General features: G+C 38.8%; 1 protein-coding gene and 1 long non-coding RNA gene across 5 annotated transcripts in view; one reads left to right on the top strand and one right to left on the bottom strand.

Annotated features, from left to right (window-relative positions):
• The window catches only part of MTUS1 (microtubule associated scaffold protein 1), a 171,883-nt gene that overhangs the window by 36,204 nt on the left and 117,189 nt on the right, over positions 1-18,490 (bottom strand). For 3 of the 4 annotated variants that reach the window (XM_030312206.2, XM_030312207.2, XM_030312208.2), the window contains one exon: positions 1,189-1,403. In XM_030312206.2, the coding sequence (XP_030168066.1) occupies positions 1,189-1,403 (215 nt within the window). Of the gene's footprint in view, positions 1-1,188; positions 1,404-15,667; positions 16,166-18,490 lie in introns of those variants that run through there. The other variant, XM_030312211.1, reaches the window with a different exon arrangement.
• Positions 11,297-15,767, top strand: LOC115511815. Its single transcript, XR_003968192.1, has 3 exons — positions 11,297-11,392; positions 14,508-14,609; positions 15,707-15,767. It is a non-coding gene; the product is annotated as an uncharacterized LOC115511815 (long non-coding RNA).

Raw genomic sequence — 18,490 nt, 5'->3', positions numbered from 1 at the left:
AGTGACTCATTTCATGTGAGAGAGAAAGGAATTGAACATGGGGCCGAGTAGGCTAGCTGCAGTAAAACAAATTTATTGGTTTATCACAAAAGAGACTAACGGTTTCCTGCATTCGACCTTATGTGGTCTCCAATTTTACCTACTTGATAATATAAGCCAGCTTTCCAATTCCCTCCTTACATATTAAAGAGCAACAGAAGTACCATATACCCCTACAATTTTTAAAACTAGGTATATGTGTCTATCTTGCTCTCAAAAAGATGTATTTGGACAAAGCTGTAAAATGTTCACCAAATATTGATCCCAACTGACTATCAGCTTGGTTACTTGCAAAGACAGAGACCAAGTCTCATTCACCTCTGTCTCCCCTGCCCCAGACAGGCAACCATATCACAGTAGCCTCTGTAGAAAATGAACACAGGTTTGTTGCACAAACTGAACTACAGAACAAGCAAACTGAACAGTTTTCTTCTTGAGATGTTATGGATGTGCATCTTTTAAGACGGTGATTAAAAAAAATTATCTGAACAGCTCAAGTATAATTTCATCCCAGTGTTTCCACTCAGATAATCGCAGTTTTTGGTGGTATACCAGTAGCACACATTCATAGAAGCTTGGCTTCTCAATGCATTTTAACTCGTCCCTGAACGAACATCCTTGTAGAATGTCAGGGAAGACTAAGTAAGCAAGGAAAATCTGTTTCGCATCTGTTGTACCACAATCCATTTTAGGAATGGATGGAAATTCTGCAAAGTCCCCAGACCCATACTGGGAGTTACCTTGGAAGTGTTCCTTGACCCATAAATATAACCAATCTCATTTTTCAAAGCATTCAACTAAAGGTGATATGAAGAGCTACATTCAGTTAGACAAAAAATTGAGTGAAAAAATGTTAATGCTAATATTGGTTAGAGATGTATACAAGTACAACAAGCAATTATCTTTTGCCATTGTCAGTCTGAGTGATTTTGAAAGAGAAAAGAAAGTCGTAGAAGTGTTTCCATCCCAAATTTCTAGAGAGAGAGACTGAGGTATCAAGCGAGTTGACAAAAGCATAATTGGATGAATTATATCCGGTCTCATCATTCATTAACTGAAAAGTGTTCACAAGGCAAGAGCGTGAACACCGCCCCCTCCCCCATGCCTCACCTCAGGGACAAAGATGGTTTAGAGGGTACACATCCTTACCTCAGAGAGTAGGTGCTGAATCACAACTGTCAATGCCTCAAACTTGGTATTACCACAGGAAAGAAGCTGCTTGAGCTGCAGGATAAATCCACTTTGGTTTTCACATTTTGTTTTATAATGAGCCAACTCAAGTGTTTTTTCAGAAGATAGCACATCTGGAGACGTCTGTGTCTGGATACACAAACTTCTGGGATTCTTCTGCCTGCCCTTTTCAACTGTAAAAGAAATGAGTATACATAGGAAGATATGTGATTTTTATTTTTATAATCACTACCATCTGGGTTCAAAAACAACTAAATAAGCCACAGAAATGCACTTAAGTTATATTTACATAAGGAAAGCATATGGCTCAGAACAGAAATTAATCACATATCTAGATGTTTGGAATGTACAAACACAGACCATGTCTCTAGCCCTGACTTAAAAGATTTACATGGGGCAGAGAACCATTTGTTCACGTACGTGAAACAAATAGATTTAGCAATCCAGACACATGAAAATTGTGTGCAAAATAATGTAGATATCACAGTTTCTAATTTTTTTAGGTAAATTGGCACAGTATCCTGTGACAAGTTCCCTGAGTCTGTATTCTGATCACATATGCTCAAAGAAAAACACAAGCGATTGGACTTTCAACACCTCTCCCTCCTCCTCCACATTTTCTACAAATCTCCCATCCTTTCCTGCTGATGGCCTGGTCATTACAAAGATTTATACTGCAGATGAGTCACTTCCTCATCTCTAATAAATCATTACACATATTGAACACCTACTCACATTTTGTCCCTTAAGTTCACTGCTAAAAGTACTATATTCTCGACTATACTCTGTTTTCTATCAAACACAAGCTTTATTGTTTTTCCCCTCTCCAAGTAGTAATAATAGCCTACGCATTTTTTTTTTTTTAAAGCTCATGCTAATACTCCAAATCCAGCTAAGATGCTGTGCTAAGTGATTATTCACTTTCTGTGCCACGGGTGTCCTGGGAATTACTCTATTTTAAATGAAAAACTGCTCAGTTTTGGAACCATTCCAAATATCTCCATCACTTTAAATATCCGACAGAACTGGAAGAACACACAACAAGCTGCTTAGCTTCTTGAAATAAGTAGGCCAAGTAATCAAAACTAAATCTGAAAAAAAGATACAAGAAACAAACAAACAAAAAAAGCTTCCCTGTTCTCAGAGGTATTCCTGATGGCGTTCACATTCTGTGCTAACAAACCTAAGGAAATTTTATAGATGGGAATTATTTCTTCTAATTTTTCAGGGGGAGGGACACTAAAGTAATGTCTTGGGGAAAAAAAGAAACAAACTTGACTATTCATGCTCCAAGAACCAATTACAAAATACACTCAATATATTCCTTAAATTAAAAAAAAAGGGGGGGGGGCGAAAAAAGGTTCTCATTTTCTTTGATGCTTTCTATGGCTAAATGACTCATATTTGTATTAATACTTGATAATTCACTGTTCTAAAATGACTAAAATATCTTTTGTGTTTTAAAAACACTTAAAGGGTCAAGTATTTGCCCATAGTCTTTCTTAGTAATCATTAACAGCTACTTAGCACTAACTGCCACTTCCAAAGCAGAGGAAGAAAGCAACCAAGTTCCTTGTCATAATATTCAAGTCCCATAGGGAGAGCTTTTAAGAGTCATATTTTAATGAAAAATAATCTAAATATTTTACAGTTTGTCAAAGTGTCTGAAGTTAGCATTCCTTTATTTTTCGTCATTTCCTAAAATGTTCTCAGGAGTTCTACTCTTCACATAAAATAATAATTACATAGAGTTTTACTGCTCAGTGAGTGTTCTCACTTTCCCTCTTTCATCCCCTTAGCAACTCTCCATAGGGAAGGCGAGGTTCCAGGGTGGGAAGGGCCTTGTCCAGGCTCAGAGGGCTTCTATGGGACAGATCCAAAGTCAGAACCTAGGCCTCCGACACCCAGTGTCTACTGTTCCCACCCATCCTGGAAAGTAGAGACGGGGAGGAGACGTAATATCTAATTAAAAATAATCATTTATGCAATAATCATAATAAAATATCACTTAAATATATCAAGCCCCTTATTTGGTAACTCTTCATTTCAGTAAACCTACATGTAGATAAACATCTGCATTTTATATAGTTTCCTATAATTTTATACGAACAGAACAGCAAAAACACATCTTTTAACTCTCTGACCAATTAGAATTCAGTGCAACATATGCAGATATAAATTCATTCTCCTGACACTGCTGTATGTCCTACTAATATTTATGTAATTCATTTGATTATTGATATACTACATTCAGTTTATCATTTCTTGAATCCCTTAACCATGTTTGATTCTTTTTCTAGAATTTCTATGCTGATCAATTTTATTACTTAACACAGTATCAGAGTTTTAAAACTGTTAGGCTATAATTATTTGCAAAATTTGAGATGTAAGTATTTTATATTAACATTTTTGAAGAAAACATTCTTTAAAATTCTTGCCTACTGAGACTTTCTGATGAGTTTTACTGGTCAGGTTCTAGTAAGTTATTTCATAAGGAGATAAATTTAAATTAATTTATTAAGCATTGTTTTTCCACCTTCGGGTTCAGAATACATGTACTCTTTTTGTAGCACCAAATTTTATATTTTCCTTCAAATTATCTCTTATATCAAAGTCAGGCAATATCTAGTAATACGTCTGGCTTCGTAAACTTTTTTTTTCGGTATTATCAATATTTTAAAATTTTACTGTAGTTAAAATATTTGCTAGCAATATTGTTTGGATAAATTACTTGATATTAATCTTTTTTTTCTTACTAAATGGTTAATTCCATTTCTAACATTATTTTAAAAAGAGGGAGAGGGGTGCCTGGACTCTTGGTTTCGGCTCAGGTCATGATCTCATGGTTCATGAGTTCGAGCCCCGCATCGGGCTCTGCACTGTTAGTTTGGGGTTCTCTCCCTCCCTCCTTCCCTCTCTCTCTCCTCATCCCTTGCTTTTAACCCTCTCTCTCTCTCTGAAAATAAATAAACTTTAAAAAAGTAAAAAAAATAAAAAGAGGGAGATATCCTTATTTCTTTCTTGCTTTAACTGTTTCTCAGTGTCCATAGATTTTAAAATAATACATCTCTATCATATTAAGAATCTGTCAATACTGTTTTTGAAGTGTTTAAAAAATACAAGTTGGGTTTGCTGACTCTATATTAAGCCTCTGAAGCCATTATGATTTTTACTAGATTCTATTCAATTTGATAAATTTTTGTTAAAGGCTTTTCTTAAGCCACAGTGGCTTCAAATTCCTAAGACATTCTTTTCTCTTTTTCAATTAAAATACTTTTTACCATCTGAAATGTAGTTCCTCCTCATTTTTTTGAAGCATAACTGACATTTAACATAATATTAGTTTCAGATGTGCAACATGATGATTCACTATTTGCATATACTGGGAAATGATCACCACAATAGTCTAGTTAACATCTGTTCCCATACATAGCTACAAAATTTTTTTTCTTGTAATGAGACCTTTAAAGATCCCTCTTAACAGTTTCAAATATGCACTACAGTATATCTACTCTAGTCCCATATTGTACATTACATCCCCATGACCTTTTTATAGCTCGAAGTTCGTACCTTCTGACCTCTTTCACCCATTGCACACCCACCCCCAAAACAAACTCACTTTTTTCAGATATGGCAGTCCAACTATGTAAGCTATAAGGTACACCCTGGAAAACATTCACTGCCCAAGTCTGACTACACTCCAGTCAGGCATATCTCTTGGCACTTAGCTGCTTTTCATTTATGCTTTGCCTGGTCACTGGTTCACCTGTGGCTGCAGTGTTAAGGTGTTAACAAGGCAAGTAGGGGAGGGACAGCACCTGTGCTTCGGTAAAACCCAGCTGTCCACATGACAGCTGCTTTTTCTCTCAGGCTTTTTCTTTACTTTTCTTAATTTTTTTAATGTTTATCTATTTTTGAGAGAGAGACAGAGGACAAGCAGGGGAGGGGCAGACAGAGAGGGAGACACAGAATCCTAAACGGAATCCAGGTTCTGAGCTGTCAGCACAGAGCAGGACATAGGGCTTGAACTCACAGAGTGCAAGATCATGACCTGAGCCGAGTCAGACGCCCAACCAACTGAGCCACCCAGGCACCCCAACAGTGTCTCCCTTTTCAGTGAAGGGGATAAAAACCAGAAAGACACAAAGTGTTCTAGTATGTTTTTTATGTTTTTGAACCATGGGGTAAACATAACACCTATTCAAAATTAAAAAGTAATTATTTTCTAAACATGACTAAAGTGAATTCTGAACACTTAAATCATTAACACTTAGCGATCAAAAAACATAATTAATCCACATTTCTTCCTTGAGGAATATAGACAGGAATTTAATAATACAGGTTTTATTGTATGTGACAACTCAAAATAGATTTGCATTAAAGGAGGAAGGAGAACATTGACATGTTAATTCTTCTAAGAGTACATAGCTTCAAATTTAACATAAGAGCAAATAAGCAACTACAATGCCCTGCACCTAGAAGTGGAAAATCAAGTTGTGACCTCAATCTTCTGCTCCATATACTGTGTTCCCGAAGGGCAAAATCGTGCCATGTGGTAGCTGATGACCTAATTTGAGCATCTTTCCCCCTCCTCACTCCTGGCCCAGTTTGAGATCAGAGATGATACAAAAAAAAGGAAAAAAAAAAAAGTGATGCTCAAAGCCCTAATACTCATAAATAGTGTCCTTCAATATACTAAAACAGAGTTTCCCTTAAATCTTACAGGACTCATGATTTATAGGAAATCAAAATATGAACCAAATTTGCCTTTGTGTCCCCTTTATTAACATGTTACCATTTTGATAATGTGGCTGTATTTAAAACATAAATTCATTATGCCTATTAATAAGACGTGATTTCAAAGAATCAACTTAATCAGAAACCTTAAAATTACATGTTACCTTCTATACAGATTCAGAAGTCTGTCAAGATAATTACCAATATCGTGTCTGATCCAACCTTCCTGGGACTCACTCTAATGAAATTGAAACCTCCATTGGGGAAAACAGAAGTCGTGAATCAAAGACATGTGCTCACTTGAAAACCAACCGGATAACACTGTTTGCCGTATTTGTTCATTATTCTCCAAACCCTCCATTTAATAAAATTTCAAACTAGCCTAATCAACTTACTTATCATCTTCTTGAAGAAAGTGGTTAGGTAAAGAGGAATAGGCCCCCTTTCCAGGCTCTAGTCACTCAGGCATATAGACCCCCACGTCAAGACAAAACAAGGTTTTTGAGAAAAACTTAACCATTAAGACATGGATGAACCCACTACATGCCGAAGACACGTGCATCTTAAGGCCAAACAAGCCATTTACTGAATGTGCTGGCTCTCCAAATATTAAAATCCAGTAAGAGACAAGACCTACTGGAAGAGTTTGCCTTGGCAAATGCAAAACTATATACACTGTGTTTAATAAATAACGTTGCCTAATTTTTTGTGTACCTATTGACCTAGTCATTCACTCACCAAATATTTATCAAAATCTACCACGATGACTTTGCCGTGTGGCGGGAGCCTCAGTCCCGCCGTCTGGCGGGGGGGACGGGAGGCACAGAGGAAGGTGGTGTTGCACACAGATGCACAAAGACGCCTGGAATCTCAGCTAAATCATGTCTCTCTAGCATTCATTTCTTCCTGTTCAGCTCTTATAGTATCCACCTGTCTGTGGATACTAATGTCTGTGAGGTAATAAAAGATAGCTAATGAACTAATGTGCTGGTGAGGGCCCCCCGCAATCTCCACCAGCAGCCTGGACAGACAACTGATTCCCTTCTTTCTGCCTTAATCTGACCCAGCACACCAAACCCTTAAAAGTGACACTTATCTCTACATGGAGGCCTTTAGTCTCTTTCCTCAGCATTGGATGATGGGTGCTTACCCTGGGATATCTCATGGAAACAAAGCATTAAATGAGAACTATTGGGAAATACGTGTTCTCATAAGAGGGAGTATCCAGTTATAAATGATCACCCCCATGACTACTCTTCATTAAGTGCCGATTGGAGGTGCTTCTAACAAACTGGTCCCTGCAAAGGTCCCGTAAGGAACTTTTATTAATCAAAGGGAGAGATGCCATCCACAATGACAGAATAATTTGATAATTAGATAACAGAGTTATGTGGAGTGTGTGGGACGAGTCCAGGTGGAGAAACACCTAGATCTGGAGCAGTCAGGGCAGGGTTCAGGAGGCAGAGTTTGCATGGGCATTTGCACATCTGGCAGACAGATAAGCAGAAAAGGCCAGCAGAGGCGCAGGGGTATGGGTGGCCCCAGATATTCCTGAAGTTCAAGTACAAAGAGGTGGCTAAAGCAGAAACAGGGTGACAGCATCCACGCCACACAAGGTTTGACCATATAGGTGGCTGAGGACGACACTGAGTGGGGGTCTGGGGGCACTATGAAAGATAGGAGAGGTACACAGGGGGGTCAGGACGAAGGCCCAGGAAGAGAACCCATGGGCCAGGGGCAGTGAGAACAGGCAGAAAAGGATGCGTGTGTTTATAAGGCAGAACGGCGGGGGGGACTTAGTGGACCAGGTGGATCAAGGGGAGCCCAGGAAGAGCCACAAGCTTGCAGCTAGGAAGTAACACAAGTAACACAAGTGGATTTGTGCCTGGGAAGGAGAGAAAGGGCAGAGCGAGGGGAGGAGTCTGGTGTGGGACACAGTGAAGAAGGCGGAAAGACATTCTCTGACGCTCTGCTCTTCATTCTCCAGAAAGGGTCTATTCTAAATTCACCTGCTTTGTAACACTTTCCAAATTTAATTGTCCACCATGTCATTTTCCCAAGGAGCCATCAGCTCTGTATCTGCTCCTGTCCTGAATGCTGCCCTCAACACGAGTGTACTAACCCACCCTTCCTGGTTGTACCCAGTGAACAGTAAAGCCATGGTAATCTGTATAATCTTACAAGAGATTTTTTTTTAATTGTCATCCATGTCATCAATTATTACCTTAAACTTATTATAACCTTTTTGTGTTCCTTTTATTTATTTTTACTAAAAGAATGAATAGTTATCACAGTTTCGAAACTACATGCAATTTTTTCTATTCTAGGTAGCTATGGCATTTATTTACATGCAACATTTCAAGCTCAGCAAAGCAGTGTTTAGACTTTTAAAATTACCCAAGCTGACTCTCTTTGAGGTGGAGGGTAAGACTTTAAGGCACCTAAGCATTAAAAATTTACATTACTGTATCATCAGAATTTGTCACAATGGCTTGTATTACAAATAAAAGGGTTTCACTTTTATTACTTTTAAAGTAGGTTATAGAATGGAATGTATATTCCTATTAAAAACTCCTATTTCAGATTAATTATGCTTACACAATTTTTCCTAAGGAAAAAAAAAAAAACCCGAAAACAAACAAACAAAAAAATAACCCAAACTTGACCTTAACTATTTCCCATGTAGCTGGCAGGAAATAAGCAGATTTCTCATGTTCTTAAAATGGACTACAAAGAAAAAAATTCATTACATCAGAAATACTTTTTTTTTTAAGTTTATTTTTTTTTTTAATTTTTTTTTCAACGTTTATTTATTTTGGGACAGAGAGAGACAGAGCATGAATGGGGGAGGGGTAGAGAGAGAGGGAGACACAGAATCGGAAACAGGCTCCAGGCTCTGAGCCATCAGCCCAGAGCCCGACGAGGGGCTCGAACTCACAGACCGCGAGATCGTGACCTGGCTGAAGTCGGATGCTTAACCGACTGCGCCACCCAGGCGCCCCAAGTTTATTTATTTTTGAGAGAGAGAGAAAGAGAACATGAGCTGGGGAGGGGCAGAGAAGGGTGGGGGAGAGAGAGAATCCCCAGCAGGCTAGCCTATCAGGGCAGAGCCCAACATGGCGCTTGGCTTGACCTCGGAAACTGAGAGACCATTCCCTGAGCCAAAATCAAAAGTCTGAAGCTTAACCGACTGAGCCACCCAGGTGCCCCTTTTTAGAAATACTTTTAAGAAGATATTACCTCCCTCAGTTTGCTGGTTCTTTAAATAATCTAGAAGTTCAGCTGAAAATGTTAAGTTTATGAACTGCAGGACTGAAAGAGCATACTATAAACATGGAACACAGCAAAACATTTCTAAGTGATACAATTTTAGTCCTGTAACATTAACAATTCCGAAGATACTGAATGAAAATAAATTTATTATAATCATCCAACCTAACAGTTTCATCAAAAACATGAATTTTCGTAGAGGAAACAACTCAATTTTTATTTCAACTTAAATAGGGAACAAGTGTCTTTTGCTATACTTTTGTTCGCGCTGTGTATGAGCAAATTGGATAGGCCTTTTCACAGAGCACCAGGCAAGGGATAAAATATACATCCACCAAGTCCCTACCAGTGTGCCCTACCAAAGCTGCGGCTCTAAGACCGCCATAGCTAGAGGAGCTCAGTATCGATCTATGACAAGATGTTTTTAGCATAATACCATTCACAACATCAGTTCTCAGGAAATGCTCATCAGTGTGGTAGGAAGCCAGCAAAACCTTCAAGACTCCTTTCAAGGAAACCAAAGAGAAGAATGTGTATTCACGGTACAGTAACAAAGGGATGGTGACAGGGTACACCTCTCATGTTATTCTTGAACTTGGTCCCTGTGAGATCTGTATTCTACAAATGACTGAATCTTTTAACTTTTTACACATAAGTTCTAACGCACCTGTTTTTTTAATAGAAGCTTTTTATAATGGTGCCATCAACTTCTGTATTTTGTAGTCTGAGAGAGAATCACGAGAGAAATTCAAGTTTATTTAGCATCAACTTGGCAGTACCTACCACAAATGTACTGATAACAATATTAAACTTTTGTTGACACATTTAAAAAATTATTTTTAACGTTTACCTATTTTTTTGAGAGAGAGAGAGAGAGGGGTGGGTGGGTGAAGCAATAGAGGGAGACACAGAATCTGCAGCAAACTTCAGGCTCTGAGCTGTCAGCACAGAGCCCAATGCGGGCCCCAACTTATGAACCACGAGATCATGATCTGAGCCAAAGTCAGATGCTCAACAGACTGAGCCAACCAGGCACCACCCCCCCATTAAAAAAAAAAATTTTGTTTAATCTTTATTTTTTTGAGTGAGAGAACACATCTAAAATATATAAAAGCCATATGTCAAGTTGAGACATTCTTCCTCCACATATTCTTTTATAACTGAAAATTACTTCATTTAAGATAGAAATCAAATATTAATCTGTGTCCAAAGTGACTTCAAAGTGTTTAACTGAAATAATTACAAAATAGGTAATCATTACCCAAAGCCATTTGTATCATAAGAGAGAAAAAAAAATAACAAGATGTTGCGAGAATAGACTTGTTAAATAACCCACTCCCCTTGGGGTGCTTGGGTGGCTCTGTCGATTAAGCGTCCAACTTCGTCTCAGGTCATGATCTCACAGTCCATGAGTTCGAGCCCCGCATTGGGCTCTGTACTCACAGTTCAGAGCCTGGAGCCTGCTTCGGATTCTGTGTCCCTGCCTCTCTCTGCTCCTGCCCCACTCACGCTCATTTGCTCTCTCTCTCTCTCAAAAATGAACATTATAAAAAAAAAAATTATAGGGGAGCCTGGGTGGCTCAGTCGGTTGAGCGGCTGACTTCCGCTCAGGTCATGATCTCACGGCTGGTGAGTTCGAGCCCCGCGTCTGGCTCTATGCTGACAGCTTGGAGCCTGGAGCCTGTTTCAGATTCTGTGCCTCCTCTCTCTCTACCTGTAACCCACTCGCATTCTGTCTCTGTCTCTCTCAAAAATAAACATTAAAAAATTTTTTTTTTTAATTATAAAAAAGATCCACTCCCCTTATTTATAAGCAGCCAGTATCAGCTTTTGAGAATTAACAGTTTGACCTTCTCTGGGTCAGATACTATAAAAAGGCTGCAACCCCCCTTACCCTTGCAGGCTCTAGAGCCTGGGGAAGTCAGGCACTCAATTTCCCAGCTTCCCTTGCAGGTAGCCAACCATGTGAATGACACTTAGCCAATGAGATGGAAGCCTGAGTGATTTGTCACCACCGCTTCATTATTTTATTTTTCCTTCCTGGAGCAGTGATCATGAGTGCAAGAGGCAAGAGGCATGTTCCGGAAGCTAAGAAAATAGCAAAGGTGTTGATCCTGACAGAGCTGAGCTACTGAACGTCAGAACAGCTTTTTAGGTGAGACAAGTAAGTTGCTTCATAGTCAAAGCTGTCTTAACTGCAGCTAAAAGCAGGTCTTCTCGACATTCTCAAAAACGAATACCAAACATAATTTGATGACTTTTGTTCTAATTAGATGTTTTCATATTCTGCCTCTCGCTCTTACTCTCTAGTCAAAATGGTTCTGTTTACTGTGGTTTTAAGTAAATGAAATATTTTGTCCTATTAATGATACTTCTGCCTGTCCTCAATATCTATGCAGTACATTTCTCCCCTTGGCTATAATAATTGCTTTTGATATCACTGGCTCAGCAAAAATAATTCTAAGTACAGTGAATTGCTTTCACTTCAATCAAAAGGAATATTAACCCTCTGAGGTTCAAAATCGGACTTTTCATAATAATGAATACAGCTATCAGCTTCAAAGAAAACCTGAATTCTAATAAAACTGGTGGTAAGGAATATTTCTACTAAGAAAATTCTTTTCCCTCTACTGACTCATTATAAAATTAGAACTAACATGCAGAGGCAAAATTCTGAAGTAGAGCTATTTTGGCAAGAGAGACTACTGCCAGACTGTCAGTGAAATCACTTCCAGACTTGGAGGAAAAGCATGTCCCTGACGCCAAGCTCTTCATCCATGCTAGACATCCTGCAACGTCACTTAGAACTCTGACAAACACACACTTCCATTTCTTGCCCCTATTCGCAGAGAAGATGACATCCTGACTCTGGTAACACGCTCCCTCAATGCGTGCCACACAATCACAACATTCCGGAGTGCACAGTGTCCTTCTGTAAAGATCCAGTGAAAGGGCCTGGTTTACCTGGGTCCCGCTGATCACTGCCCCTCTTGCTGGCACCTCTCTATCCACATTCTACGCTCAGACACATTAAAATGTTTTTGTTTCCTTGAAGGAACCATCCTCTCCCTCCACTCCAGGCTTTCACATGCTGTTTTCTCTGCCTGGAAAACTTTCTGTTTCTGGACTAACTCCAGATACCCTGAGATCCCAGATTAATTGGCACTTCTTCTGGAAGCCCTCAAGGCTGCTTTACCCACTAGGAGCTGCCTGGGCACTTAGTCCATGCCTGACCAGGATTACTTGATATTCTGTTTAATAATAGGCTGTGCAAAGGCAGGAGCATGTGTGACTGCTTCCTGGTTATATTTTCAGCATCTAGCATTGAACCTGCCACACAGTATGTGTCTAGTAAGTACTCACGAAGTGAATGAATCAATCTTGCAACGTGAAAGACAGTTGGCAAAGAGGAGAAAGGGGGGTCCTGGCTGGCAAAGCATGCGACCCTGGTCTCAGGGTATTGAGTTCAAGCCCCAGTATGGGTGTAGAGCATACTTTAAACATTTTTTTTAAGTCTTTTATTTATTTAAGTCATCTCTCCGTCCAACATGGGGTTCAAACTCACAACTCCAACATCAGGAGTCACATGTAGAGCTAACCTTAAAAAAAAAAAGTTTGATTGCTTATGGAAACAGGGGGAAGTCTGGTAGCAAAGACCAACTATGAAATCCTTCAAATAGACCAAACATACGAAACTGTCAATATTTGGTTGTTTTTTACTTCTAAGAAGAGCAATTTCAAATGCTTCCACATATAAGAAAGACAACTAGAGTAGTGGCAGAGGATAAAAACATATAGAGATTTCAGAGAACAAGGTCTTAGATTCTTACAACCAATTAGTTGCGGATACATGAGGAAGAACAATGATTTCAAATGTTAACTGGTGTTACATGACAGGATAAAGGAAAAACGTGCGTCATGAAGAGAAATAAATAAATCACCAGTATTAACTGAGTTTGGGTGATAAGGAGATCATTAGATTTGATAAGGTGAATTTTCAGGTGAAATACATCCAGGGTTTTTTAATCTATAGCCAGAAAATTCATAGCTTTTGAGGTTAAAGATATCTCAGAAATCCTCTCATCTGATTCCTTTATTTTGTAGCTCTTGTATGATTAAGTGATCAAGGTCATTCCCTTGGTTACCAGCAGAACCAAGGCTACACCCCCCAGGTTCTTGGAATCCAGGTCAGCTCCAGTGCCATTTTGGCAAAGAACGCCAACACCACTTACTTCATTAAGAATATAAACACAAGGTACTGCTTACAGCCCTTTTGGGTAAAAATAAATGCCGGACGTCAATATCCATTTCACTCAAAGATCTCTTGGCCCTTAAAGTTATGTAACATGGGATCAGCTCACAAAAGATTCTCACTGGGGGTCAGGAGAATTCTATTCTTTACATAATTTTAAAAGGCTTCCCACACACAAAACTCTTTTTTTCATCACTGCTATTCAACAGATTTAACAGAATTATAGCACAAGTCACAGCCAGGAAAACCTGTAACTCAAGTGTTCTGAACAGAGGTCCCAGGTTTTCCTCACATTTCCACTACTGTGTGCCCTTGGGCAAGACAATACACTTCTCTGGGCCTCTGACTTCTGGTGTAAAAGAAGGTAGGCTAGACCACCTCTAAGTGCACGCACCCTCTAAAAATTTCACCTTAGCCAAATGAATGTTTGAAAGTAGTTTTACAGAAATTCAGAAAATAAAAGGTACCTAAAATAGCAACTGTTAGTCAAACTCTGATAATAAAAGCCTTTGGTCTTTTGCTTAAGCTGCCTTGGAAGTCTATCTGCTTCACAGCAGTACAATAAACAACCTAAAACGTTCGCTTACAGAAGACTGGTTAAATAGATCATGGCTTCCATGACTATTAAAATGCAGAGGTAGATAAACATGTGTCAACATGAAAATCTAAGATACATTAACTTTAAAAAGCAAGCTATATTAGAGAGAGAGAGAGTACGTGTGTGTATGCTTCCATTTCTATATGACAAGAGTCTATAAAAATCTATATAGGCTCACACAGGATTAGCGAGTTACTGGAAGGCTATACCAGAACCCATGAGAAGAGGGAGTCCTGACAAGACAGAGGCAAACTTTGAATTGTGTAACTTCTGTACAGTTTGATTTTCTCTTTAACTTGGAGCAAAGATGATTTTCTTTAAAAGTTTATAGCTAGTTGGAGCTATTTTAGATCATACAAATTATCTGCAAGTACAAGGCACTCTTTCATTTGTCACCTTTTTTTTTTCTTTTTTTTAAAGGTTGAAAAATTCACATTGTCATTTCAGCTGGGAGAGAGAGCAACACTATTTGCCTCCCAACACTGCATTTACCTTCAGCAGCCAGCTCAGATGGAGGGAAAGGTCAGCAGACTTAAGTGAGAGGTCAAGGGGAGTTATGAAACATGAGGAGAAGGTGCCAGAAAAAATGACAGACACCCTCAGGGAAGGGAGATGCCCCTGGGAAACTAAAAACAGTCAGCTGAAAAAAAAAACATCACTAGGGATGGAGATGAAAAACAAGACACATGGGGGCTGACATGAATATCAAACAAGAAAAAACAATCTGTTTATATACTCAATCCATCCTATTACAGTTAACACTAACCAGCCAGAATCAAATATAATACACCTGTTTTTATAGCATAACTTCAATATAATTCACCATAGTTGCCATTACCATCTAAAACAGGAGGTAGCAATGGGAGGCAATTAATCGAATCCCCTAAAAGCAAGCATGCAGGTTTACATATGCCTAAGGTATACACTGCATTTATCTCCATCTTAGGCACAGACAGTAAAAAGCAGGTACAAGCATAAATATCAAAGGCGGTTTCTTTGATTGCAAACATTTTCCCTGTGAAGCTAGGAAAACTCAGTTTGTTTTGTGGCTCCCTTACTACCTTCTCCACAGCTACTAGGATGTTTTATTTTTGGCAATATTTCAAATTTAGACATCTTTTAACATATTAAATTAACCTATCATAATCTCGGTGAGAAAATACATCCTGAAAAACTACAGAAAACCCTCTCATTTCATCTCCTTTTTTAAGAATAAGAAAAATAACAATTTACCTATCTGCTCTTTCCAAAATCACCTGAAGTACAACAAAATTTAACAGGTGCTGATTTTCACAGGTTTGGTTAGTGTCAGAAAAGAGCTAGGGGAGTTTCAAGGCAACAATTCTGCTTTCGATAAACAAAACAAAAACACATCTGCTTATACTCAGTAGAAGTATCATATGCCCATGTGTTGAAACATTAAGAGCCAAATACTTATTTTTACAAAGTAAGCCTCGCGCTCTCATTAGAGCTTTCTTTCTGCAATTACTGTATCTCCTTAGAAAATTTCTGATAAGCAGCTGCAAGTTAATCAAGATGTCCCCCATGCAACGCTAAACAGAGATGTATGCAAGACAAACCTGTGTGGAAAATAACAGTGCTTTTCCTAAACCCTGAAGGAAGTCGAAGATTTCGAAGCAACCCTTTGGCAGTCAGTCGTACGTGAATGGTGGATAAGGAGAATTTGGGAGACAACAACATGTCTTCAGAGCAGGTGAAAAGATTTCGCAGAAGAAACAGCTTCCAGGCACGGTCACATACTGTCTTTTTAAACTCGGTACTCTTCAAAGCCAAGAAATAACAGCGGGAGAAAACATGCCTACATAGCAAATGTCATTCCAGTGCACATACACAAAAGAAAAAAAAAAAAAAAAAAAAAAAAAACCCGAGCTCTCCAAGGGTTCCTGGCTTCTGTTTTCACTTCCAGATGTTGTCCAAACAATACTCTTCGTCTGAATAAAATCTCCTCTTAGTGGATCCAGCAGCAAGCAGCCTCTCAATTACATCACACTGTACATGCTTAAGGGCTTGTTATGGTTTTCATCAGGGATGGTAAAGGGGAGGAGAAAGTGGGTGGTCTTAGGAGCTTTATATAACAACCAATAATGTCACGGATTCTCTAACTACTTGAGAGACTGGTGAGGGAAATTAACTACTTTGAGTACCTAATGTTTATTTGGGAATAAGGAGAAAATTAAGATTTCATTACACTCATCTATATTGATTAAAAATTTTTAAATTACATTCACACTAATAGTGGGCATTTTTTTTCAAGTATTTTGTATGTAAATCTGTTTATAAACCCGATACCTTGGGTACACTTTTTTAAATGGCTTCAAGTAGTAAGTGTTCCCAGTTACAATTAATAAAACTTCTATTAATGACAGATTGATAAAAGGTTAAACCTTAATAGTCATGTTCTGAGGACCTCACTAATAACCAACAAAAATGTTGTTCTAGAGGCATAAAATTAATTGGGCCACATTCTGATGATAGCACTCACTGATTTACAACTTTCATTTACGGAAAATCAAGTGGCATCTCAGAGTAATGTTTGGGACTATGCACAAATTAGGATCTGTTTTACTGGGATCTGTTCAATGTTTATTTTGGTAGTTTATAAAAGTACACTAAAATATGATGACAAAAACTAAAAGTACATGAACATACGGTTGTAAGAAAAGTACACAGGCATCATGCTCACTTAAAGGTAATGCCATTAATAACCAGGAATAACCCAACATGTAACACTTTTTAATTAAATAAAGAAAACAATATAAAAAAATGATCTATGCTTGTTTCCAAGATATCCTAAGAAAACAAGACTTAGTAATAGAAATAAATGGGGAAATTGTTAGCTCTAAATAGCCCTATTAAGTGCTATCAAAATATGCAGGGAACAGCTACTGTTTTAGAAAACCTACAGAGAATTTAGGGTATGAAGAGGGAAGGACGCCGACAGGAAAAAAAAAAAACCAAAAACTGAGTAATTCCCTCTCCCTCTTTCCTCTTTCCTGGAGCCTGCCATCTGAGAGGCTGTCAATACAAACTCAATTACCTGTCAAGGGTTAGCTGTGGGAAAGATACAACTTGTTAACAAGCACAGGATGGGTCCTGAAAACACATTGTACCCATGGCAAGGGAAGCACAAATAACCAAGGAATTAATAAAGAAAAGCTACACTGAGTTGTTGCCTTTTGGCTTTACCACAGTTAATTACTGAACAATCACCCTTTTGCCAGATTCTATACATTAATATTCCATAACCACATCCCCCCCACCTCCTCCCAAGAAACCTGTAACAACTAAAATATTAATCAGTATTAAAATCATGAATAGAATAAAATTAAATATTGGCATGACAAACAGATCTGGTAGCACCCCATTATGGATGTCATGCAGTTTTTTTTTTTGTTTTTTTTTTTTATTTTTTTTTTTCAACGTTTATTTATTTTTGGGACAGAGAGAGACAGAGCATGAACGGGGGAGGGGCAGAGAGAGAGGGAGACACAGAATCGGAAACAGGCTCCAGGCTCTGAGCCATCAGCCCAGAGCCTGACGCGGGGCTCCAACTCACGGACCGCGAGATCGTGACCTGGCTGAAGTCGGACGCTTAACCGGCTGCGCCACCCAGGCGCCCCTCATGCAGTTTTTTTATTCGGAGTTTTTCTCGCTTGTTAAGTAACAATAAACTCTAAGTTACCCTGGTTTAAAGGGAAATCTTTTAGCCTAGACGATCCACAAGAAGAAATTAGCAACATGCTACCAATTCATCATATTCATTAACATTTTTCTTTGCACTAAGCTATTCTGCATAGTCAAGTTCACTAAAGATCTTTTTAAAAAGCAGAACAAGGAACTCCAAGAATAAAAAGCAGAAGTGCTAGTCAGAAAGTCAAGGTGGAAAGAGTGGTTCTTGCTTGTGCAGTCAGGTACACACACCCATATACACAAGGTGCACTACAGCTCCAGCTGGGTTTTCACTTCTTTCCCAACATGGTCTGCCCCCTAGTGGCAATCTAACACAAGTGAGCCAAAGTAGTGGGGCACCCTTTTCATTAATAGTTAATGGCCAACTCTTAACTATCTGTGTGCCAGGGACTCCCCTAAACACTTCATAGGTTTTCATTCTTTTGTTTATTTTTTGTAAGTTTTTTAAGTTTATTTTGAGAGAGAGAAAGAGAACAAGCGCGCGTGCGCGTGTGCGCAGGGGAGGGGCAGAGGGAGAGAGAGAATGCCAAGCAGGCTCTGCTCTGTCAGCCTGGAGTGATGACTGCAGGACCATGATCTGAGCTGAAAGGGTCGGTGGCTTAAGTGAGCCACCAAGGTGCCCCTGTATTCACCCTTTTAAATAACTGAGTGAGTGTTTACTGTGGAATTACAACTATTTTTAGAACATTTAT

The sequence above is a fragment of the Lynx canadensis genome, chromosome B1 (genome assembly GCF_007474595.2).
Source record: "Lynx canadensis isolate LIC74 chromosome B1, mLynCan4.pri.v2, whole genome shotgun sequence".
Classification (NCBI taxonomy): Eukaryota; Metazoa; Chordata; class Mammalia; order Carnivora; family Felidae; genus Lynx; species Lynx canadensis.
The sequence above is the reverse complement of the archived record's forward strand: the minus strand, read 5'-3'. Positions and strand labels throughout refer to the sequence as shown.